Raw genomic sequence first — 24,356 nt, forward strand, 5'->3', positions numbered from 1 at the left:
GATGGATGATGTCTCGCTGTTATGTGGTTCCTGCTGACCATGTGGCTGTACTTTGCTCTGGTTTTGCTTCTCCTATGAGCACGTCCTATAGATCTTAACAAGAAGGAGAAATATCTGACAAGACACAACAGAATTTTAACCCAAAGCAAACTTTCAAGAAGCTTTTTCCAAACATGCATGAAGTGTGTAGGTTTTTTCTTAATCTAACAACAAAAGAGTACCCCAGTTCAACAGCCTTCTTAGTGAAGCCAGATAGTAAAAGGATGATGAAGTGGAACAGAATATAGTAAGCTGACATTTTCTGCAGGGGACTCAGCCTTCTTTATAAAAAATTACCTCAATTATTTCTTAAATAGCATGACTTCTTAAAGACAATCACGGACAATTTAAATAAAAACATGATTTGTGAAATGATTTGGAAGATCCCTTAAAACATTTTTCCACCTCTGACTACCATTGAAGCACAAGAAAGCCTTCAGTAAAACTCCAACTTTTATGCAAGTTAATACCACTGACTACTAAGCAAGAAAAAAACTACCATCGAGCCTTTGCTTCGAAGCACCATTTAGCTGAAGATGAATTACTTGACCTTTTGGCAGTGCACGATTCAACAGAAGTCAAAGATACCTGAGTTCTTCCACTCTCTAAACAAATTCAGCCCTGTTTCTGTCAGAAATTACCTTTGTGTTAGAACAGGACATACTTTTTAGAACAAAATGTTTAAGCTAATAAAGCTTCATGGAAGCCTCGAAGAGGGCAGATAAGTCTTCTTCTGTTTGGGGACGTGGTGATAGTTTGGTCACTCTCTCCTGCAAGAGTAATGAAACACTGGATTATAGAAGGTTGCCAATAAAATGAATCAAACAGTAGCTGAACTATATGCCTTTGTACTAATGTCCTTCACAGAGAATAACAAGATTTTGCAAATACGCAATCAAGTAATTAAGGTTGAAGCATCATCAACTGTACAATACTTTCAAGAATATATTAGTTAAAATTGCCTGTAATTAAATACACAGAAGCAAGATTAGAATGCAGCTCAGTTGCAAAGTCATGTACTTCAAACAAGGGTCCTATCAGTCACAGACGTTCAGTATTCTGGAGGATATTATCCTGGGAACACACTCCATTTTAAATTCATCTGCCAGAATTGGAATGAGGGAGTTCAATTTCTAGGGACCAAGCTTTTCAAAATACAACATCTCTCAAAGCCCAAGAACTGCTGTAGATGAGGAGAGTAAATAGTGCTTGCAACTCAGACTCCAAAAAAGAGACACAGCAAGGGACAGTGGTGAAACTGCTTAAGAAATAGGCTGACACCTTGGAATCAGACTACAAAACAGCTGTAGTTGGTCTTTATTTGGATGGTGATTCAACAAAATTTTCAGGTGCTGAAGTCCCCTTCACTGAGATGAAACTCAGGTATATGCTTCACTGCTCTGCTTGACAAAATAACCACAAAGGCAAGGATGGCAATTCAGAAAAGCTCCATGCTACTGAGGATGAGGAGCTGTATTCGTGTAGGTATTCAGCCACTGCAGAAATACTCAGCTGAAAGGCCTAACATTAATGTACTCATACTGGCTACTATTAGCACCTCTATGCTTTCAACAGTCAATGATTTTAACATTTATTGAAAGACTGGAGAGTTACAAGCACCTTCAGAGACATTGGAACAGGCTGCCCCTAGAAATTGTGGTGCCCCATCACTGGCAGTGTTCAAGGCCAGGGTGGACAGGGCATTGAGCAACCTGTCTAGTTGAAGATGCGCCTGCCCATGGCAGGGGTGTTGGAACTAGATGATCTTTAAAGTCCCTTCCAACCAAAACCATTCTATGACCCTATTTTGGCAAGAGGGAGTTTCTTCTGCTATAACCTATTTCAACACCTCCCTCATGGAAGAGGCAATCCCAGTAGAAGCTCTAATCCTTTTTTCACCCCTTTTTTACATGTGACACAGAGGATGTAATTTGCTAGGGATCTTGCTTTGTGCACCAAGTGGGGTGCTGGGGAAGGGGCTCCTCCAGCCCCCTGCCTCAGTAGGAGGCTCAGCTCAGATGCCTTCGAGAGTGGAGCACACACTGTTGGTCACCACAATGCCGCTGTGCAATGCTGTGGCTGCTCCACTTCCCTTTCAACCCACAGGGTTGTGATTTGTGGACAGGCTGGATGTGGTTACACAGCCAGAGGCCACCGCTCTGTAAACTTCCCATGTGAAATAGCATGGTGAGGAAGTCAGCTGTGACATATTCACGGTTCATAATCATGATCATCATAGTTAGCTTGGCTTGTGATGAGTCTGAAAAGTGCAGCTTTGTGTGCATACCTACCTACATGAGCAGCTTTGCTTGTGCAGTAGTAGCAATGAAATGATACCTCTCTCCCCATCCCTGACCAGTGCTGCTATGCACACAGATGCAGCCAAAGAAAAGGCAAAGATTCTTCTATGCAGTTTTGAGACCAAACAGAAAATTCAAACAGCACCAGAGCAAGAGAATGTTGCCCTTTTCAGCCTCACAATATGCAAAATATAACTCCTCTGTGCTCAAGTACTCAATGAATTAATCAGGCTTGTATTCAAAAACCAGGCTTATATTCCAAAACCATGTAGATGAGGCCCTCAGTGATACTGCTTTAGTATTGGTCTTGGCAGTCCTGGGGTAATGGCTGGACTTGATCTTAAAGGACTCTTCCAACCTAGTTGATTCTGTTCTATTCTGTTAGGGCACTCTGGGCCAAATTACAGTTTTACAGCCCTTTATGGTCACATGGGGTGACAGAAGACTATCACCCTTGACAGACTATAGCATTTCCCAGCTCTGTTGACAGAAGGCTGCAGAGGGATGCCCCTCCTTCATGCCTGGGCAGAAGCACCACCAGCTCCTCTGCACAAGCCTGTTGATACATACTGGTGCCCAGACAGCAAGGCCCCAGCTCCCTCAGTGTTCTGGCCTAGTGCCAAAAATGAGCAGCTCCCGGCTCAGCAGAGGCTCAGCCCCATTGCAGCTGCCTCTGGGATGTCTGCAGGGGGTGGGTGGGCTAGAGAACAGCCCTTCCACAGTCTCTCATCTTCAGTCTACCCCATCTCTCCTCAAACATGAGCACAAGGCCAGCCATCCTAGACCGTGGGACAGCATCTTCTTTGCCACACGCTCTTGTCTGTAACGAGATGTTCTATTTGCGATGACCTAAATCCAACAGTTCTAAAGGAACAAAGGTCAAAAATGTCCCACAACAATTTACATGCATAGTCTATTTGATGGGCCCTCAGAGACTTTAGGTTTCTTCCTGGCCTTGCCACTATTCTGTTGTATGTGATCCTAAATGCACCTTTGTGTCATTTTATCAGGTATGAAATGGGAATATTAATACTTACCCTTTGTTATAAGTCTCTCAGATTTATGAATGAGAAGAACCAGACATGGTAAGAGGTACTGCTGTTAAAAGTTACTAATCTTTCAGCCTACAAATTTTCACTTTCTCCATGGTTATTTCCCTTGCTACTTGATGGAAGTAAACCCTAAGTAGACAGAAGAGTCCATAGTATACAAATAAAACTGCCTTTTTACAAGGAAGACACTGGATTTTGCTTTTGGAGCAATGTGTTGCTTTTTGCAGTGTCTTTGTGAGCACTGAAACAATAAAGGGTATTACAAGTTTAATCTGTATTATCCCAGGGGACCTTATTTCAAATTCTGATGGGGGTCAATGGAACAAAAAAGCCATCTGGGAAGAAAAGTGCAACTTCTCAATATGGAAAAATGTAATGCAAAGTGAGCTCCATCATTCTTATCAGATAGCACTTAGTCTGAAGGCTTTATCTAGAACCCATTCTGCATACATAATCATCAGAGATAGTTAGGAAAAAGCAGCATCTCCTACACAGATCAAAGGTCTATGAAAAACACCCTGTTTTTAAAAACTGTGATTTCACAAAGCCAAACACCTAGCCATTCTTCCTGAATCCATGCAAAGAACAGACTGCAGCACGCACTCCATCTCATTGAAGAAACAAACCTGAACTATTCAGAGAAACAAAATACAGTTGACTATCCATAATGCTCTCTATTTTAATTGTTTTCCTTTAGAAGCAGAAATAACATTTGCTTGAAAAGGAACCCTTCTGGTTTAAAAAATACGCTCCATTTTATTTGACAAGAAAAACTTTCACTTTCTCTCTTACCTGAGGCAGTGTGCCTTTGACTAAGGCAGGGATGTCTGCTTTAGAATAACCAATTGCAGCTAAGCCATCATCAACATTCAGATCAAATAGGAATTTCCGGAGCGTGTCTGCCAAAATAAGCCCTGCATCTTTGATTCTTGCAGTGCGGATGTCAGCTCCTAAAATAAGACATAGTGCCTTGACTGTAGGGTGGAGAGAGTGGAGAAAGCCTGTTCTGGACTTAATTTAATCATATTATCAGCTGAATACATATCCACATATAACAGTCACTGCCCTAAAAGCAACACTAAGTAAAACGAGGAATCAGTCTTCATTTTACAGTTGGAATAGTTTATGAAAGGTGAAATAAAGCAACATCAGGAGAAGCAGGTATCTGCTGCCAGAAAGACTAACTGCCACATGAGGTTAACTTCCTTTTCCTCTGTGCTCACAGGGAGAAGCACTTTTCAGTCTGACTAACTGCTGGGAGGAAAGAAACTAACAGCATGAGCGTCAATGGCATTTATTTTTATGGACAGTCTGCCAAGTGCTAACTTTATTTTAAGGCCTTGAGTTTGCTGACATCTAGAGGACATGGAAACTGCTGACTATTCTCTTCAATTACAAGTTCAAAGATCATGTAGGCCGAGAATGACAGAAGAGGGCAGAGCAATATTCAAGGGGTTAAATAAATAATAAACTTAATGCTATTTGAATATGTGCTGACTTGTGTAGGAGAACATAGAACATAGAGGAAGACCAGTATCTTTGAAATATCTACTGAACAAGTCATGAAAACATCAATATAAAATGAAAGACTGCCAATATTTCTTGCAGAATAGCTTGCTTTCCCTTCTTCAATGAACAGTCAGGATTTAAGGGTAATGAGAAAAACATGTTCAGACAGAAGACACAGGTTCCTCCTTACAATTTCTTTTCAATGTAAGCTGAGCTAAATTTGTTCTCTGCGTAACCTCAGTGATGTTACACCAGAACTATGTCAGGCCCAAGTGCAATACTGAGAGATGAGTAATAGCACAACATAGCTACAGGAAAAATATTTTCCCTGATACTTACACAGTTCAGTGTAATGTTCAAAGGGAATGAACAGGAGACCAACAAGCTCATTTGAGGAGCTCAGACATACAGGTAGTAAGACTGGCAGTACTGCAGAATATAATATCTGGGATAAATTGATAAACAAGGTATGACAGTCTTGTACAAAATCTTATGCTACAGGATTATGCCATGCAGTCTGAGTATATCCTGGGGTTTGATGTACAGAAGTAACTGGAACATAAATCCAGTATCTTCAGAGAGTGAAGTAAAAGGGAAAGGGAGGAGGGGGGAAAAAAAAGACAGCAAATGTGAAGGGCAGTTTTAGAATATTGCTGTAGTTTTAGCACTTTCTTTTTGCTCAACCTAAAAGATACATCAGTCTTTGATTGCACTTAGAAAATTTTTGGCCACACACACATATTTCAAGAATCCACCTAGGGAGATATTAAGCTTTTTTTCTGGCTGTACCCAATTTCACAGCTGTACATACACACAACATAACTATTTAGTAATTTGCTTCTCATCATAAAACATCTTAGGCATCACATTTGGCAACATGACAGATTTGAATTAGCCACTGTAGTCAGTTGGACTCTGGACTGGAATCAGAAGTAAACACCCTAGGTGGGAATTAACAAATTATTTCCATGTGACATGTTTTAGCACAGCAAGGCAGACAGTAACATAGTTAAAATTTCTACTGAGAAAATGAACACATCTTTTAGAGACAGGATTTATGGCCGCAGTTCATACCACAAAACCTACAGGAACTCCTTTGCAACCACTTTTAAAATCAAGGAGCCAGAGTTCAAATTCTCAGATACACTGTGCTGCCCAGTTATGCAGAAACATTTTTAGTCAACTCTGAGCTGTGTGTTATTGCTGCAAGAACACCGACATTTTGTAACTTAGTATATGATTCTGACTACTTTTGTGTTTTGGTTTTGGCCATAGGTAGGACTGCATACTTTGGAGGAAGGCTGAGCCACATATCAGCCAACAAAATTTATTTACAAAATAAACAGTTTTCCCCTGTTCTAGTTTTTCTGGCCATGTTGTTTTACATCCGCTTTAAAATATTGTGATATTTTCATTGTCTATATAAAAGTCACACTCTTTCGTGAAATCCAGAATTCTTTCAGATTACTTACTTACACAAGGAAGCCAGTCCTACATGTGACTGAATAGCAGTGACTTGCATACTGAAAGCTGACCATACAAGGAACTGAACACGAATTTTCCAAACACAAGGGAAGTTGCCCTAACCACTTTCCCTCTGCTTTTTTCACTGCTGCACATGTGGCTCTGATGGCTCATTAGTGAGCCTGGGTATTAGCAGCAATTTAGCCACAACACAGAATCTGTTGCAGACAAAAGAACCTGACCTTAGATACAAACAAATTAGCCCATGGCAGACCCATGCTGTCACAGCTAGACTGCTAACAGCTCCAAGACTACCTCACTGAAAGCTAGTTTAGTACACACAGTCACACTGGAGGTGCAATGAAGAGGTACCATTTCTCTAGAACACCTTCTGGTGATGGGTTGCACAGATAAGAAACCACTGTATGAAAAGGTAACCTTTAAATGAACTGTCAGCTTGCAGTATTTACTTTTACTCTTCTAAGAAGTAGAAAAGGCCACTTTGTTCATTAACTCACTTCTCAGCCATCACAGAACACCTACTCCATGCTTTGCCTTGACACTGGCCACTGAGAAATTCCAACACCTACAAACAAGCTAAGGCCTACATTAGGAAGATGGAAACACACAGCTGTGTGCTACAGAAAAAGATCAGAAGCAATTCAAAACATCACTGTCCTAATTCATTGCCACAGCAGGGAATTTGTTAAGCAAAGTGCTTTTTTTTAGCTAACAGATGCACCTAAGTACTTGTTTGTTTGATGGTCTCTAAGATAACTACTTTCCATTAAGCACCAAGACAGATGCCAATCACAGCTACTCTCCCCTGATTAGTAACAGATCTACAGTTAATTTCAACCTTTGTCTTCTAGCAAAGAAGCACATTTCTCCAGCTTTCTTGTCTTAAGTACATCATCCAACATCCACCTTTAGCATCATTCTACCTAAGTTTGCATTATGTGTAACTCAGACTCCAGAATCCTGTTTTTAAACTTAAAACCCCTGCAACAACCAACTACAATTGCTTGTACACATTTCTTTTTTCCTCCCCAAAAGACATTTTGGAAAGAATTCCATTTGTATAAGTTGTACCCATAGAGATTCTACCTAGTATCTCTGCAGCTTCCAAGTGCCGCTCAGGATGCATCTGTGCCGTGAAAGCAAACACTGCTGGGGATGTCAGCACCACAGAAAGGCCATGTGGCTGGGAGGGGAAAAAGAGAAAGAACAAAATCACATCAACAGGACACTTATTTTCAACTTCAATACGCTTTAATGCTCTTTCATAGAATCATAGAATGGTTAGAGTTGGAAAGGACATTAAAGATCATCTAGTTCCAACCCCTCTGCTATGGGCAGGGACACCTTCAACTAGATCAAGCTGCTCAAAGCCCCATTCAACCTGGCCTTGAACACTGCCAGGGATGGGGCAGCCACAACTACTCAAAGGAACCTGTTCCAGTGTCTCACTACCCTCACAGTAAAGAATTTCCTTGTCATGTCTAAGCTAAATCTACCCTCTTTCAGTTTAAAACCATCCCCTCTTATCCTGTCACATGCCCTTTTAAAAAGTCCCACTCCATTAATTTGATATAATGAAGAACTGAAATTATACTATAATTTATGTATACAATACAAAAACAAAAATAAACCAAGTTTTACCACTAAAGAGTGATCCACATTATAATCCTTTGGTTTGTAAGTTTTCACCAAACCAGAAATAGGGTAAGACATTCCATGGCTGGAACAGAGTAGAGAGAAAGTGGTTAGGGCAGCTCTCCTGGTATTTGGAAAATTTGTGTTCATTCCCTTGTGTGGTCAGCCTTTGGTATGCAAATCTCTTCAGTACAGATCATAGAATCACAGAATCATAGAATGATTTAGGTTGGAAAGATCTTAAGATCATCTAGTTCCAATCCCCCTGCTATAAGCAGGGACACTTTGCACTAAACCATGTCACCCAAGGCTCTGTCCAATCTGACCTTGAACACTGCCAGGGATGGAGCATTCACAGCTTCCTTGGGCAACCCATTCCAGCGCCTCACCGCCTTCACAGTAAAGAACTTCTTCCTTATATCTAACCTGAACTTCCCCTGTTCAAGTTTAAACCCATCACCCTTTGTCCTATCACTACAGCCCCCGATGAAGAGTCCCAATACTCAATCTGTATGGATATTAAGTACAGATGACTCACCTCCTGCACCTTAGAGACCTACTTGTAAAAAGTAGTACCTCCTTACTTTGCATGTGCAAAGTTATATTGCTCCATTGACTGCATTGGAAACTGGAAACTTTAGTTCAGTTACTAAAGTAATAGAGATATGCCCAAAATAGCATAATCTGCAATCTTACATGATCACATTGCCTAAGAAAAATAAACATGAATTTTAAAGTGTCATTAAAGAGTGTATTTTTCAAACAAAAGGCATGAAAGGAAGGCCTCCAAAGAGAATGACTGCTAATAAATTCTCCACACAATTCAGGCTTAGGCTTTGCTCCTTTGAGATTTTCACCTGTATGAAACTACATTGCCTTGCAATATTAATTGCAGCTTATTTTAGCCTGCCATTTGCCTACTCCATAGACAAAGACAATTGCACCAGTTCAGGAATTACCTCATTGCTGTCCCACTGCAAAATATCTCGTATGAAATCCAACATTTTACATGCCACTGATTTTTCTTTTCCCTATGTTTTTTACTGACAAGGAAGGTAAAGAAGGCCATGTTTTGTAGCTTCCACATGTTTGGATTTGAGTATCAGAAGCCAGAATACACAATCTTTATATGCACAAATGCCAAGGGCCCATCAGTTTCTCACAGCACAGGACTCCCCCTGCATCACAGGCCAGGCTACAATGTCTTACTGTATATTCAGCAACAAAAGCAGCAATGTGATTGACAATCTGAAGCAAACACTAGCTAGAAGCTGACTTTTGGATGGGGTTAATATTTTTCCATACTCACCAGAGATGAACACCAGCATTGCCAAAGCCAATACCAGCAAAAGCACTTGCTAGGTGCATGTTGGCTCTTGCTTCACGATCCTCAGGATTTCTGATGGCTCTGTGCACCATGGAGACAATGATACCAGTGAATTCACAAACAGATTGGTAATTCAGGATGGAAAAGCCAGAGAGGGCTTCTTTACGGACAGGTATACAAAAACTTTTAAGATAACCTGAGATAAAAATGCTGGAAATAGTACCAGGTCACAGTTCAGCCAGAGAACTGCTTCTGAATCGATACTTAGATCAAACTGGCTCACTGAAGGGCAAGTTTCCTTTCATTTTTTTCCCAAACAGGAGTAAATAGAGTGAATTTAGCCATATTCACCTCAGCAGTTTAGCAATTCTGCTTAGGAGCATTGGCAATCCTCTGTACCACTCCAAGATCCCTCCAGCTTTTTCACCATCTCATTAGGTGGTGGTCTGGACCTCACCATCTGTGTGGAAAGAGCTCCTTGCCTTCCTATGCATCAGACTGCTTGTATAGTTTGACAAGATGAAGAAAAAGTCTCATGAATAGGTTCCACAAGGACAACAAACAATTACTTTGACTCGCCAGGTACTGTACTTCAAAAATATGAAATCTCACACTGATCTTTAATAGAAGCGCACACGGGATACAAAAACTGTACACAGGCTGAATATATTCTTTTAGGGATCAAACTGAAGTTTGGTTCCTACCAAACTGATCCCATTTAAGTAAAAATGTAAATTGAAGATCTCCTAAATATGAGCTAGTTTTCAGTAAATGCGTAATTCCGCACTTTCATAAGTGCACATCTTTCCCTTCTTGGTGGATGTATAAGTATCTTAATTTACACTGAAGGTCACAGAAATCACAGTATTTCATTCACTTTGTCATATATTCCCCTTATACTGTCACTGAAAACGGATCCTTGACAAAAATACATGAATGTTGCTCCCATACTAAATGAGCAGCTTGAAATACCTTCAACTAAGGATTTATGAAACAGATCCACAGAGCATTAAAAATCTGTCTCTTCAAGACAACCTAGTAACCCTGATTTTACTTTTGAAACTTTTTGCTTTATTTAAGAGAAATCTAGGGTAGAAAATGAAGGTTTAATGTTGTAGTTCGCCTTATTTTAGCCTAAAGTTTACATTCTTCTAAGCATCCCTTTTTGGACACTGAACATACTGTGAGGGAGGTGGCTGTTAAATGTGTTACCTTTTCAAATACTTAGCCACAATGCGCAGAGCATGGAGAGCCCAGACGTCACTGATGGGGTTGCTACCTTGGTAAGCTGGCCGGTTAACTGGATTTGAAGGGCAGGGACTGCGCATGTTGTAAGGAAGAGCCGTGTACGATTCTAGAGCGTGGCTAAAAGGAAGATTGAAACATGAATTATATAAGTGGGAGAGCTCCTTTTTACTCCCCTGCTGTCCTTTGAATGCAGGTTCTTCTCATTTATTTCTGGTGTTCTGGTGTTTTAACAGTTGCCAAAAATAGAAATACAATCTCATAGACCACTGGGAGATTACTGGGCACCTCCAGAGCACTTCACTCTCCACACAGAAGACAATCCAAACACCATCACAATCTATCAGGTCACACCATGCTTAAATTTAGGCTGCATGAACTGGCATCTTGGCATGTAATGCTTTTCACCGAAGAGCTCTGTACATCTGCAATGGATGTGCTTCCTCTCTGTTGGACAGGGACTGTAAGAGACTTTAGCACTGGAAGCTAAACTTGTAAACTACCTTTCTTTCAGAGGTATAGACTGTTAAAAAATTAGAAGTATGATATTTAAGCTGAATGGAACTGCCAACAGTCTCATCTCCCAGAGACTCATGAATCTGACCACATAAAAAAGGGGCACTGCCTATCTAGCCACATTCAGATGTACAGAACTACAGCCAAACCATTTTCATACATGAACAAAGGCCTCAATTCCATTACAGACACTGCAGTTCAGGATACTTCACCCAGCCTGAGAAACCAGTTTCATTATACGTCTTTTACTTCAATATAAACAGCATCCAGAGCACAGTAAGCTCTGCCCCTCTGAACAGAAACTTCCATGCATTTTGTGCAGTTAAAAGCTGTAGGTTTAGGGTGAAGAAAATTTTGTGCCAAGTGAATAGCAAATTATGAGACAGGTTTGAAAATGGTCTTAAATGGGCTGCCAACATCCCACAAGTCATCAGAAATTTTTGTTGACACATTGTGGCTTTTATCAGAAAATACTTGTTCTCTGCTCCCTGCTATGTCTATGAGACATGCTAAACGCTGCCGCAATTGTGATTAGTCATTTACATGACCTCTTAAAAAGGGATGCCTGGACTCTTTCCTGACAACAACCATCCTGGAAGCAAATGGCTTCTCCAATGCACTGCAAACATACTAAAATTTCTGCAAATGAGTGATTTCTTCCTATACATTCTGAGGGAGGTTGTGAAATTAAATAAAAGCATAACAGAGATTACTTTCACAAGAGCAGGAAAGAAAGAAAAAAGATCATCCTTTTCGGTGCCTTATATTTTTTCTGCAATCATCACAGTAAAAAAACAAAACTGTTAGAAATTCAAGTAGCAACCTCTACAGAGAACTCACCAAAGCACATCAAAGCCACTGTTGGCCACTATTCGCTCAGGCATAGAGAGTGTGTGTAAAGGATCAATGATGCCTAATGCTGGCTTAATGGCTCTTGAAGCAATACCTGCAACATGTAAGTAAGAAAAAGGAGTTAAAGATTTTTTGCAACAGAATAGGAAAGGCAAGCTTAATGTTCAAAACTTAACAATAATGAGGGGAAATGATTTGAAACTATGAAGATAAAAGAGGAAGAAGGGACACTGACGAGTACCTATGAATGTAAGTCTTACCAATGATTAAATCCCTGTGAGAGTTAGATGATTTGAGACTTTTGCCTGAAGTGAATTACACCAGAATGCTCTCTCTTCATTTTTAACCCTTCCTGAACACCCTGTGCTTTCAAAATGTCTGTGCTGAACAGCATCTGCAACAATATTCTTAGATTTGTATCTTCTGTGAACAGTCAGATGGCAAGACTGGTTTGTGTTTACAATCAATTGCCATTGCTAATTGCTGTCTTCAGTACTCATAATAACTGTGCCTTTATATTTTTGTTATGGGGGCACAGAGGTAGCTTTGAGAGAGACATACAGACAGACTGACTACATACAGACTAGGAAACTTAGCTATGGGCAGAACTCCTTAGCACACCCATTTGGGTCCCACGTACTGTAGACTGTGCAGCATATAAAATCCACGTTAGAGTAAAACCTCAAAATAGGTATGAAGCTTAAGATGACATTTTAGCCTTAATTTTTATTTGCCAGGGATGAAAAGGCCAAAGGAAGACAGTGCCAAGCACTTGCAGAGCATCTCAGGCCTGAGGTTTCAAAAGTCAGGAAAAGGAACATTTGGTTGCAATTATACAACAAAGAAACAGAAGTCTTAAAAGCAGAAAGAAAAATACAGAGGAAATAAGGAACAGTTGGTTGACCCTGGATGTAAGTAAAATTTCCTTTGCAATTAAAATTTTCTGCCATTTAAGGACTTGAAAGATCTTAGTTTCCTGTTTTGCCTTCAAACTATAATCCACTATATTAAATAGGTATTTCATTATGTCACAATGCCATAAATTTAATTCAAAGAGGAAACCTTTAAGCTCTTCAAATTTGCCTGTGGCAGTTCAATCAAACAGAATGTCATCTGGAATGACATGCAGTATCCCTTTATTTTAAGGAAGAGAAATAATGAAGACATTGGAAAAGTCATTGTCTTGAACTGCAGACAAAAAACCAAACCTCACCGGTTTTTACTTTTAGTTCTTTGAAGTCAAAAATGGCAACACCAGTGGTTTCACTTCCAGTTCCAGATGTTGTGGGAACTTAAAAAGAAGAATGGGGATAACAACAAATAATAAATAATACATAATATTGCAAAATACATAAATAAAACCACAATAGCAATGCCACCAAAAATACAGGACCCAGGAAATTGTGGTGGTATCCCTGATCAGAAGCCAACAAGTCAAAGAGAAACTTTAATCTCTTTTCTGAGTAAAAGAAGTCAAATTTGGCTAAACTAGACAAACTAATGACAAAATCTGTAATTTATTTTCAGTGAAGTAAGTAAATAGCAAAATTGCTGCTGAATACAACTAGAGGAGCAGTAAGCTGAAAGGAAGCTGAAATAGTCATGGTAAACTGATTTCAGCAAAAATATCACACAGAGTATAGAATGAGTCCCCTTCTCCTCCTCCTTTACCTCCAATAAGTGGCTTGAGGGGCACAGTGACTGGCTTCCCTTTCCCAATAGGAGCATTGACATAATCCAAGAAGTCTGACATAGGGCTGGACGAATAGAGGTTGGCAGCTTTACAGGTGTCCATTACAGACCCACCTCCAACAGCAACATAAGCATCAAACTCTCCCTTTTTAGCAAACGTAATGGCATCCAGGAAACTTGGAAAACAAGAAAAGCTTCCAATTAGTCAGAAGAAAAACAACACACAGAGAAACTAACTATTAAGACCAGCATAGAGGTCACAAGGGAGTTTTTAAGCAGCTGCATGGCATGCTATAAAAGCCAAGGCGCTAGTTGGAGAAGCATGTTATCAGAAGTAGTACCTTTGGTCTGTTGGCTCCACCCGGACATTATCATACATCTGAAAGTTTATACTGTATTTTGTCAAGGAATTCAATACTGCATTTACAGGAGGGAGTTGGGAGAGGTTTTTATCTGTCATCAAACAAACTCTTTTAGCACCAAGATTCTGCAGGTCCTACAATAACAATGAAATTTAAAAAAAACCAAAAAACTGGTATAAAATCATGAATTAAACTATTTAAATACTAATACAAATCAACTGCAATAATTTAAAAATAATACAAAACCCAATCTAAAAATAGTTGGTTATACTTGTAAAATTTTTGAAACAGTATCAGCTAAAGAAAAAGAGCATTAACCCCATACATAGAGGATGTAGAAAACAGCATAAAGAATAAAGGTACCCAACTTATATAGGTGAAGTCTTATGATAGAAGAAAACTAATGATAAAGATGTTGAATAAGTGAAAACCACAAGGAGCCACTTAAGACTACAGTAAAATGTGAAATATTTTCTTGAAGTATTTTTTTCCTACACAATTTGTGTGACATAAAAAGCTTTGTACACAGGTTAGGTCTCCCCTAACTGCCTACCAAAGCACAGCATTAAAATCTTCAAAATTTAAGATTGAATATTAATTTACTGAGGAAAAATCAAAATAAGGTAGGAAAAAGAAGAAAAATACTACTACACACTAACCGTTGCCAAATTAATTGTCACAATAGCTACTGAATACATGCAATTCTAAATAATCCTAATGTTGTTTAAAGACAGAAGTTCTGTCTAACTTCACTTACTATCACTACTTACAAATTTGCAAAGAAAAGAGAACTGTTAATGCCATAAATGCCAAGAAGAGAGGAAAAAGTGACAAATGAAGAATCCCAGTGACAAAGGCAAACTGGAACAATGTACTCAGGTGAATCATCTCCCACTGCTGAAACAAAAATTATACATTTTCACAGTGCAAACTTAGAATATCCAGCTAATTTAATGGAAAGTCTCTGATTCATTTTAATGAGCACTAGAAGAGACAGAAGTGTTCTTGAGAAAATCCTGGTGAGTCACCAGTATTCAAAGCTTTTTGCATTAAATTCCCTTTCAGAGAAAAATATTCTTATATAATCCTGGTAAATCATCAACAATCTCATTATCCACAAAACTGCATTTCCTGTGCTCACTTTTACCACAGCAACATCGATGTAAAATGCTTCTGTTCTGTAAAGAGTATTTTCCAACCTTTTTTACACTTACATATGTTACTACACTGACTGCAAAGCAGTAGAGATTCAGACACACCATATATGTTTTCCCTTATAAAATGGATTGATAGCATGAGCAGCCCTTTAGAAAATAACTCTTCACCAGTGACAGACATACGCTATGAGAGCTTACCATGCCAATCTCTTTAGTAACTCCTTCTCCATATCGGATGTTTGAAATGGCCATCTACCAAAAAAAAGAAAAAAAAAAGAAAAAAAAAAGAAAAAGGTATTTTTTCTGTAAAAATTGAGAAATGCATCTAGTCCCAAGCAGTCAAAGGGAAATACAAATATTTACCAACATAAACATTTTTTGAATGACATATTTGTAAGTATAAAAGATACTTTAAAATCAAACATATTTTATTATTCAATCTACCTCAAATGCATAGTCTGTATTTCCCAGGGTAGGCCGTTCAGGGACTAGAATGGAAATGAAACAGTAAAATTAGGGAACAAAAAGTGATTTTAATCTGTATCTCAATACCAGACTGACAGATTCCTTCGCTTTTAAAATCACTAATACATTTGCGCAGGTCATCTTGGCTTGTCTGGGTAACAGCTGCCCATTTCAACCCTTGTTGTTTGTGAGATTAAATGATCCAAGTACTTGATTTGATTCATATAAGTCAAACCAAGTGTGTTTTTTTCCTTCTGTCAAGAATTAATTCTTTTCTGTAAAACCTGAGTAACTCAGCACGAAGTCTGTATGAGAATTTGTCTGCTGTCTGCAAAGACCAAAGCAGCACATACCAAATAGCACTGATTATCTTCAGAGCATACAGGCTGCTACATACAGGTTGAGAGGAGTTACAAATATGTAGGGGCTACATGATAACCTTCAGAACAACTTTTAAGACAAATCCATGAGACATCCTCCATATGCATATGGACAGAGAACATCTTTTGTACACGTAAGAGTGATACTAACAGGTCTTTACGCTTCCTTTTACTTCTGCCTAGTCATGAACTTGCAGCTGAAACTGAATTGCTTGCTTGAAAATTAAGAAACTCCATGCATTGCTCATAATAAACAGGGTTTTAAAAGGGGCAGCGGGTCACTATCAACTTCATTCAGTGGAAGAGAGAAGATATTTATAAGGATAGTATTTCAGTCACATCCCCTCTCTGCCATGTCATTCTTGCATGAATCACCACAACTCTCAATTTCTTACATATCCTGATTTTGCCCCCAAATGGAACAAACTACATGAACTGAAACAACCCATTCTTCTCCAAGAAAAGATCAGAAGAGGTATTCTGCTCAAGTCATGCCTTCTGTCTGCTATATTAATTGAAAATATGCAATTTGGATTCATATAGAATGAGCGAAGCCATGACAATGAGTCTTACTGACACGCTGTCGTGCACCGAAGCACTGACCCACAACAGTAACAGATAGATGTATTAAAATCCTTTATGTGCTTTCTATTCAAGCTCAGGCCAGCTGCTATCAGCTCTTTCATTGCTGTCTCTTGCCAGGCTGTACATGTTTGACCTCTCCTGCAGTTTGAGTTCGCTGTACTCTCAAGTCATTAGTTTGACAGGCTCAGAATATGTCAAAGCCATTTACTCTCTTGCTTTCTAATAATACAATAGATGCCCTGCTGTTATATTCTTGAGCCAAACTTAACTTTCAGGAAGAATTCTACTTAGTTGAAAATTCCACTATTTGCTTGAACACTTGCAAGAAACAAAACAAACATTTTTTGTCTGCTACAGCCATAGTTAAATCAGTTCCCACTATTTAGAGACTTACTGAACTGATACCATCTTGCTACATTATAGACTCAACTGCTGCCTAAAACTTTCAGAGGGTTTTTAATGAAGACTTCTATTTAGCAAGGGCTTAGTTTGAATTGACTGAGTAGGTCATCAAGCAGACAAGCAGAAGAATGAGATTTCTCACCTGTGCTATTGTTTTGCTGTATGATGGTCTTGAGCAAAACAAATACCTGAATGTATATATGGCTTTTCCATATGTAAAATGGTAATGGTAATTCTTTAAAGAGTATCTTAAGTAAAGCAGGTGAAACCAAGCCACTCAGAATTACACACTACTGAAATTACAGCCTGAAACACTAATTCTTATTGGATCTGGATATTGATCAGCACATGGATAGCTATTCCCATAGCCTCCCTGCAGTCATTGCAAACAGAAATTCCTTCCAGGATGACGCGGCACAACCCTGGCCTATGTGAGCTGCATTCTCAGGGCTAGTTGTACGAAACCCCTAACCTACACTCCCCAAGCCAAAGCAGACCTTTGTGAACAGGTCCTTCTTACCCATATCACTTCCTGTTTCTTTCCTAATGTAATAAATGCGCATTGCTCCCCTCAAAAGAAGACCTTGAGATGGCCCTGGTGATGACAGCAATAGTACCAGCCAGAGGAGATTTCTGACCAACTTGCCTCATAGTAAAGGCAGGGAGGGACAGGATGCATTGGTTGTGGTTTATGTGGAAACAGTAAATCTCTCCAACAATAACCACTATAATTGTACAGCTGGAAAATATCAGAGTGCTTACCTTATCCTATAAATAGTTCTTTCCTACCTGCTACCTGCACCATCTGCCCAGGTTACACTGGTATGTTTGGCTCTACAGGACCATGGTCTCCTACAGATTTGGAGGCGCAAATCAAGTCTTACCTTGGGAATAAGTGTGGGAATGGCTCGGGCACCGACATCTAGGTAAAAGAAAATGGCATGGTTAAACGGGAAAACTAAAGCAGAAACACAAATCTGTCCTTGCCAAGTGTCCTATGTGCACCCGCCCTTCATGCCCAGCCCCAGCGAGGCCTGCCTGCACAGCCCGCCGCTGTGAGGAGGCCTGGGCCGCCATGGTGAGCGGCAGCCCGCGGCTGGGATCCCACCGGCAGGGGAGCACGCGTAGGCCCTGGTAGCTGGCCCATGGGGTACTCATGTGAGGCGGGAGGTCAGCGCTAGGCTAGGCACTGGGAGACCCCCGCGGCTGCCGCCAGACCTCACCCCCTGCCCCACTGCCGGCACCTGTCCATAAAGGGAGGGAACCCAGCGGGCGGCTCCGCCGGGCTCCGGCTCCAGCCCCGCCGAAGCGGTGGCTCCTATGGCCCGGCCCGGCCCGGCCCGGCAGCACTCACGCGGCCTGTTGCAGCTGCCGCAGGAGGCGGACTGCCCGCTCCCTCCCGGCTGCCATAGCCGCTGCTCTGGGGGCAGCGAGTCGGGGCCGAACCATCAGCAGCGCCTCCTCTCGGGGCTGGCGCCGGGGCAGCGCTGGCTCCCGCCCGCTCCCCGACTCCGGTGTCAGTCACACGGGGACCAAACCCCGGCTGCAGCGAGCGTCTTCCTCGTTCAGCTCCCGCAGGCAGCGCTCCTGAGGTAACAGAGGGTCCCCCAACTGCAAACGCAACCCACACCTGTTCTAAGGACGCACCCGCCGTGCTCTATGGAAAGAATCAGAGGTCTGGAATGTATCTCAAAACAACTTTTCTCACTTGTTCAAACACTTTTGCTCCTGCGCTGCCTATCTGCTTATGCTGAAGGCTTGGTATCAGTGGGTTGTGCCCACAAGACCATTTGTGCCACCAGCAAGTCCGAAGCAGCCTGTAGTGGTGCAGTCTGCTCTGCACAGTGGTGAGGCACATTTAAGTGGCAAGGAACAACACATCCTAAGCAAAGCCCATAGGTTGAGCACTATAGTCAGTCCATCAAAGACACCCAAATCCCTTCAGCTCCAAGGTGTATGTACCCCTTCTGCCCTCAGCAACTGCCTTACAGAGGTTTTGCTTTCTGCACATGCTGCCATCCCACTGAACTGAAACAGAGTAAGACAACAGAACTGGAGTCACCTTTTTCAAAAACTCTTTTGCAGAGAAATATTATAACAGTAAGCACTCACGAGTTTACTACTTTCAAGTTTGAGAACTTAATTTACTTCAGATTGCTGGAACTTGTTTTACTTCCGCTATTACCAAGAATGGCCCCAGGGAACAACATCGGTCCTGTAGGTAAGCTACACTTTGGGGCAGCTAACTGTGTATTCTTTTATTTCACATGTACAGGAGACACTACAAAGTCAAAAACAATAATAAGCAGAAGTCTGAGATAACTTCTGGTCTCAAACTGCTTAGTAAAGAAAAACACTGTGAAACGATTTCCATGAAATGACATATTACTATTAATACAAGGAGAAACTCATGTTTTAACTGCTGTTAATATAAATTTCTATTTCAATGGTTGGTCACCAACTTTGGTGGTTTTTTTTTTCTTTTACTCAACAGAACTCTCTAGGAAATCTGTACTATTTCTTAGGCCCTGCAATAAGGCTTACAGTAAGTTTTCACATTCCTTCTGTAACTGAGCCCGTTACAGAGCTGAGCAGCAACAGTTGGTTTACAGAGCAAGAGCTCCACCATGAGGCCACTTGCCCTGAGCAGAGCACAGCTCTGCTTAGCTTCAGTCCTCCCTGGGAGTCCTGTAGCCACGGCCAGCAGTGAAGTATTACCTGATAACACTACCTGAGTGTCCCAAAGAAACACCCTGCCTGGAGGGACCCGGGGCTCCTGACACCCTCGACGAACCACCAGTTTCCCCTGGATAGAGAACACAGCCCTCCTTGGCTGCCAGCTAAAAGCCACACGCAGGACATTATAAGAAAGGCCGGACCATGTTTATTGACAAATAGGTGTGGGAATAGAGCACGAGGCAGAAGGCTGGCAGTGACAGTCCCTTCCCACACCTCAGCAGGCGCCTCTAACCCCGTGCTCCATGTAGTCCCTCATGCTTTCTTTCTCTTGCTGCCACCAGTGCTGCCGCCCCTAGGCCGCTGCTGCTGTCGCCGGGCCGCACTCTTCTTGCTGCTGCGGCCAGTCCGCTGCTGCCGGCGGCCGCGCTTCCCCCGCTGCGACTGCTTCTTGCCCTTAGCGGCGGCCGCCTCGGCTTCCTCCTGGCGCAGCTGCTTGTTGACAGCACGGGTGATGTCGAGGACAGGCTTCTTGCTGCCCATGTCCTTCAGTAGCTCCAGCTGCCGGCTGCGCTCCGCCGCCAGGTTGCCCAGCAGCGGCTCGAAGCGGCGCTTCCTGCCGCCGCTACGGGATGGCGGCTCTGCCGGCTCCTTGGGCAGCCGTGGCTGGAAGCGGCCGAGCGACGCCGTGGAGACGCGGGCAACCCGGGCGACGTGGTTCAGCTCCTCCTTGCTCTGGTGGCCGGTGGGGTGGAGGGGCGCGGCGGGGACGGCAGCCCCGGCCCGGTGGGCCCGGGCCAGGTTGCGCAGTCGGTTCAGCTCATTACGCGCCACCCGCTCCCGCTTCTCCCGCCGCAGCCGGGCGAACTGGTCCTCCTCCGGATCGGCGCCCGCCGGCACCTCCGCCAGCCAGGCGCGGGCCGGGTCGCCGCCGGCCCGCTGGTAGCCCCAGCGCCGTCGCCACTCCTTGGCCTGCTCGTCCCACACCAGCGAAGTCCGCTTGCGCCGCCGGATGCCCTTCAGCCGCGCGAATTGCTCCCACCGCGTCGGCGGCTTCGGTCGCGGCGGCGGCTTCTCCCGCGGCAGGCGGAAGGTCGGCTCGGGCAGCCGCGCCACTAGCGGTCCGAGCGCCCCGCCGGCGCGCTCGGCCGGCAGCTCCCACAGCTGGGCCACAAGCAGCTGTGTGTTGTCGCGGGCCAGCGCCAGCAGCTGCGCCTCCCGCTGCGGGCCGGCCCCGCGCAGCCCCGCCGCCGGCGGCGGGTTGCGGTCCAGCGCCAGCAGGTTGCCCAGGTCGAACTCCAGTTCCAGCTCCTTCTCCACTACCACGCTCCGCCGCTTCTCCGCTTCCAGCTCCTCGGCGGCAGCCAGCACCTCCTCCACTCGCACGGCCGCCATGGCGGCGGTCGGGCCGGGCCGCTCCCACACGTGCGAACTACTCCCACCGGGAGACCCCGGAAGTGCAGGGAAACCCTTCCTGGTCACCGTGCCGGAAAGCGCACCGCCCCGCCTGGAATGGCGGTGTCCGGCGGGAGGGCTCGGTGCAATGCCTGCCGGGAAATGTAGTCCCCTCAGCGCCGGGGGCTATGGGGTAGAAGAGGACGTGTGTGGGAGCTGTTACTTCCAACGGGCTCTCTCTGGGCCTTCTCCTGAGGTTTTCCATGGGTTTGGGTTTTTCTTTTGGTGGCGTGTCGTTATGTGAGACAGTCACTGGTGTAGGACAATGCCTGCAAGCGCTGGTGGCAGGGTCAAAATTGCAGTGCTGGAGGGCAGCTCCCCATAGAGCGAGGCAGGTGGTGTGGGTGAGCCCACCCGCAGCGGAGGGAGAGGGCAGACAGGGATAGTGACCAGTGAGGTGACAGTGCCTGCATTCCCGGGTCAGCCGGGTCAGAGATACTGCCCTTCTATTAATAAACAGCATAGCTCTGGGAGAATATACAGAGGGTCCTACACAGTGATCTGGTTTATATGGCCATGACATTCTGAGCTGATTCTGAGAAGAAACACATGCAGCGTGGCCTTGAATGCCATCCCTGGAATGGTGCATCCACCACCTCTGTGAGAAACCTGTGCCAGGATTTTACCACCTTCATTGTAAAGAACTTTTTCCTCACGTCCAGCCTGAATCTCCCCTCTTTCAGTTTAAAGCTATCATGCCTCATCCTGTTGCTACAGGCCCTGCTGAAGCATCTCTCCCCAACTTTCTTGTAGGCCCCTGTTAAGAACTGAAAGGACGCTCTAAGGCTTCTCCTGAGCCTCCTGTTCTCCAGACTGAGCAAGCCCAACTCTCTCAGCCTTTCCTCATAGGAGAGGTGCTCCATCCCTCTGATCATCAACACCTGGGCCAAGGCAATCCCAGGCACAGCTACAGGCTGGGCAGAGAAGAGATTTAGAGCAGCCCTGTGGAGAAGGACTTGGGGGTGCTGGTTGATGAGAAAATGAACATGAACCGGTTGCAGCGTTCAGGCTCATGTGCTCTGCTCACAGCCCAGAAAGCCAGCCATATCCTGGGCTGCATCAAAAGGAGCGTGACCAGCAGCTCGAAGGAGGTGATCCTGCGCCTCTACTCTGCTCTTGTGAGACCTCACTTGGAGTATTGTGTGCAGTTCTGGTTCCTTAACATAAAAAGGACATGGAACTGTTGGAACAAGTCCAGAGGAGGGCCACGAGGATGATCAGGGGACTGGAGCACCTCCTATATGAAGATAGACTGAGAAAGTTGGGGCTGTTCAGCCTGGAGAAGAGAAGGCTGTGTGGAGACCTCATAGCAGCCTTCCAGTATCTGAAGGGGGCCTCTAGGGATGCTGGGGAGGGACTCTTCATTAGGGACTGTAGTGGTAGGACAAGGGGTAACGGGTTCAAACTTAAACAGGGGAAGTTTAGATTGGATATAAGAAGGAAATTCTTTCCTGTTAGGGTGGTGAGGTACTGGAATGGGTTGCCCAAGAAAGTTGTGAATGCTCCACCCCTGGTGGTGTTCAAGGCTAGGTTGAACAGAGCCTTGGGTGACATGGTTTAGTGTGAGATGTCCCTGCCCATGGCAGGGGGTTGGAACTAGATGATCTTAAGGTCCTTTCCAACCCTAACTATTCTATGATTCTATGATCATTTTTGTGGCCCTTCTCTGGACCCCCTCCAACAGGTCTTTCCTGTACTGAGAACTCCAGAGCTGATTCTCAAATTCTAATGCCTTGCATATCACAACTTACATTTTGTAAGTCTAACTATACTAAAATATATATATATATTTCTGTTTTCAAGTTAGCAGTTCTGAACGTTTTGTATACTGCGGAGCAGCAGAGTCCCCGTCCCTGTGCATTTTTGGCAGAGACAGCTTTCCCGTTTACCACAAGATGGCATTGCATTGAATAATAGTTTGTTCCCTGTCTTGGACAGCTCATACTTCTGCCTGGAATTACAGCTAAAATAATTTTTTTAAAAGGCAGTTCTTTGAAGATATGCACATGCACTCTTTAGATTTAAGCATAAATTTATACTTTTGAACTGCAAGGTCTACTGTTTCAGCAGCCTGATCATTACCTTTTCACTGATCTCTATACCCTCCCGGTTTATCCTTATGCAGCTAACTCTTTTGAGTTATTTTGTGCTGTACTATTACAAAGCACAGAACCCTTCAAGTGAATGTCTGCAACTGAGAGGAGGTAATTGGTAATATCTGTTGCACTTCCAAAGTTGCTTTAAGCGTTCATGATTTTACTGTGTGTCACAGGAACAGAATAAGGAGTGCATGCCAGGAACTGGTCTTCTTGTTTTACCTGATAGCATGAACCGGCTAAGGACGGTAAAAAAAAGAACCTGGTTAGGCAAGAATTACTTTCTGGCAACTACTGTGTAGAACTGAATTTCAGACTTTTTATATATTCCAGAAATTGTTATTTATTGCATAAGTGGTCCCAGTGCAGTAAATGGGACTGTTCTTTTACTCAATTGCTTCAGTGTGTTTTTTTCAATAGCTGTGTAATAGGGGCACCGTTATGATTATGGATCAGTGTCAGGAAATTCTGTGCTTTGTCTCAGATGGAGCTCAAAGGTGAATTTTGTTTAATGGCCTTTTTTCTCCTTTTACTGTTTTTTGTTGTATATTCCATTGCTGGAGGAGATGAATTGATTCAGTGTATTTAGTCTGCACAAAGGATTCAACAGTAACAATTATAATCAACAGAGGAAATCTGTAAATGCTTGCGTGTTAGTGTTTTTTTTTTCCTGTTTACGAAAATCTCACTTTCAGCAAATTAGCTATGTCTCAAACTTGTCACAAGTTCCAACACATTCTTAAAACTATTTCAAGAAATTCCTTCAAAGAAATAATCTAAATATCTGTTTAGAGAATAATTCTGAAAAAGCTTCTTGCATCTTTTCAAGGACTCAGTCTTCTAAAGAGCATGGGAGAAACTCTGACTGAACTGAAATCTTGGATGGTTTTACTGTATTCCTTGGCAGAGTCAGGCTGTACTTACTACAAGCAGAACTTCGGTAGTCTTAGTTTAGCCCTCTCCTGATGTGTAGAAGAAAATATCTGCTTAGTTTCCTGGCAATGACAAACCTTTTAATCTTTAAGTACAGGTCATACTGAAGAAGGAGCCTCGTTCAGCTGTGCTTCAAGTGTCCTGAGCACAATGGTACCTGGTAGAGAAGCCTGGCTGCAAAATCATAACTGCT

The 24,356-nt window shown here is 43.0% G+C and overlaps 2 protein-coding genes across 4 annotated transcripts; both read right to left on the minus strand.

The window, feature by feature from the left end:
• Window positions 1–297: 297 nt before the first annotated feature.
• ADHFE1 (alcohol dehydrogenase iron containing 1) lies at window positions 298–18,499 on the minus strand. 3 transcript variants are annotated; one of them, XM_062633268.1, is made up of 14 exons: window positions 18,358–18,496; window positions 17,888–17,925; window positions 15,616–15,659; window positions 15,370–15,423; window positions 13,994–14,148; window positions 13,632–13,828; window positions 13,174–13,251; window positions 11,949–12,054; window positions 10,560–10,712; window positions 9,330–9,428; window positions 8,027–8,105; window positions 7,472–7,568; window positions 4,184–4,341; window positions 298–809 (listed from the first exon to the last, which is right to left on the minus strand). In XM_062633268.1, the coding sequence occupies exons 1-14, from the start codon at window positions 18,450–18,452 to the stop codon at window positions 726–728; spliced, it is 1,437 nt and encodes a 478-aa protein (XP_062489252.1). In that variant the 5' UTR covers window positions 18,453–18,496; the 3' UTR covers window positions 298–725. The 3 variants fall into 3 exon arrangements, with proteins under 3 accessions (XP_062489252.1, XP_062489253.1, XP_062489254.1); XM_062633269.1 differs by lacking the exon at window positions 4,184–4,341 and having other exon boundaries at window positions 18,358–18,499; XM_062633270.1 differs by lacking the exon at window positions 15,616–15,659 and having other exon boundaries at window positions 18,358–18,495.
• Window positions 18,500–19,864: 1,365 nt separating this feature from the next.
• On the minus strand, window positions 19,865–21,155 carry RRS1 (ribosome biogenesis regulator 1 homolog). The gene has a single exon (XM_062633271.1). The coding sequence runs from the start codon at window positions 21,072–21,074 to the stop codon at window positions 19,995–19,997; it is 1,080 nt and encodes a 359-aa protein (XP_062489255.1). The 5' UTR covers window positions 21,075–21,155; the 3' UTR covers window positions 19,865–19,994.
• Window positions 21,156–24,356: the final 3,201 nt, after the last annotated feature.

This window comes from Pezoporus occidentalis, unplaced genomic scaffold (assembly GCF_034315485.1).
Source record: "Pezoporus occidentalis ecotype Australia unplaced genomic scaffold, CSIRO_AGI_Poc_V1 ctg4, whole genome shotgun sequence".
Classification (NCBI taxonomy): Eukaryota; Metazoa; Chordata; class Aves; order Psittaciformes; family Psittacidae; genus Pezoporus; species Pezoporus occidentalis.

What these genes read in the sequence shown, in the direction of transcription:
- ADHFE1 (XM_062633268.1), bottom strand. Translation starts at nt 18,452, where the DNA reads ATGGTTCGGCCCCGACTCGCTGCCCCCAGAGCAGCGGCTATGGCAGCC. An exon ending in CGGCAGCTGCAACAGGCCGC is followed by an intron (nt 17,926 to 18,357) that starts GTGAGTGCTGCC and finishes TCTTTTACCTAG; the next exon opens with ATGTCGGTGCCCGAGCCATT. An exon ending in TCAAAGGCACACTGCCTCAG is followed by an intron (nt 810 to 4,183) that starts GTAAGAGAGAAA and finishes TTACTCTTGCAG; the next exon opens with GAGAGAGTGACCAAACTATC.
- RRS1 (XM_062633271.1), bottom strand. Translation starts at nt 21,074, where the DNA reads ATGGCGGCCGTGCGAGTGGAGGAGGTGCTGGCTGCCGCCGAGGAGCTG.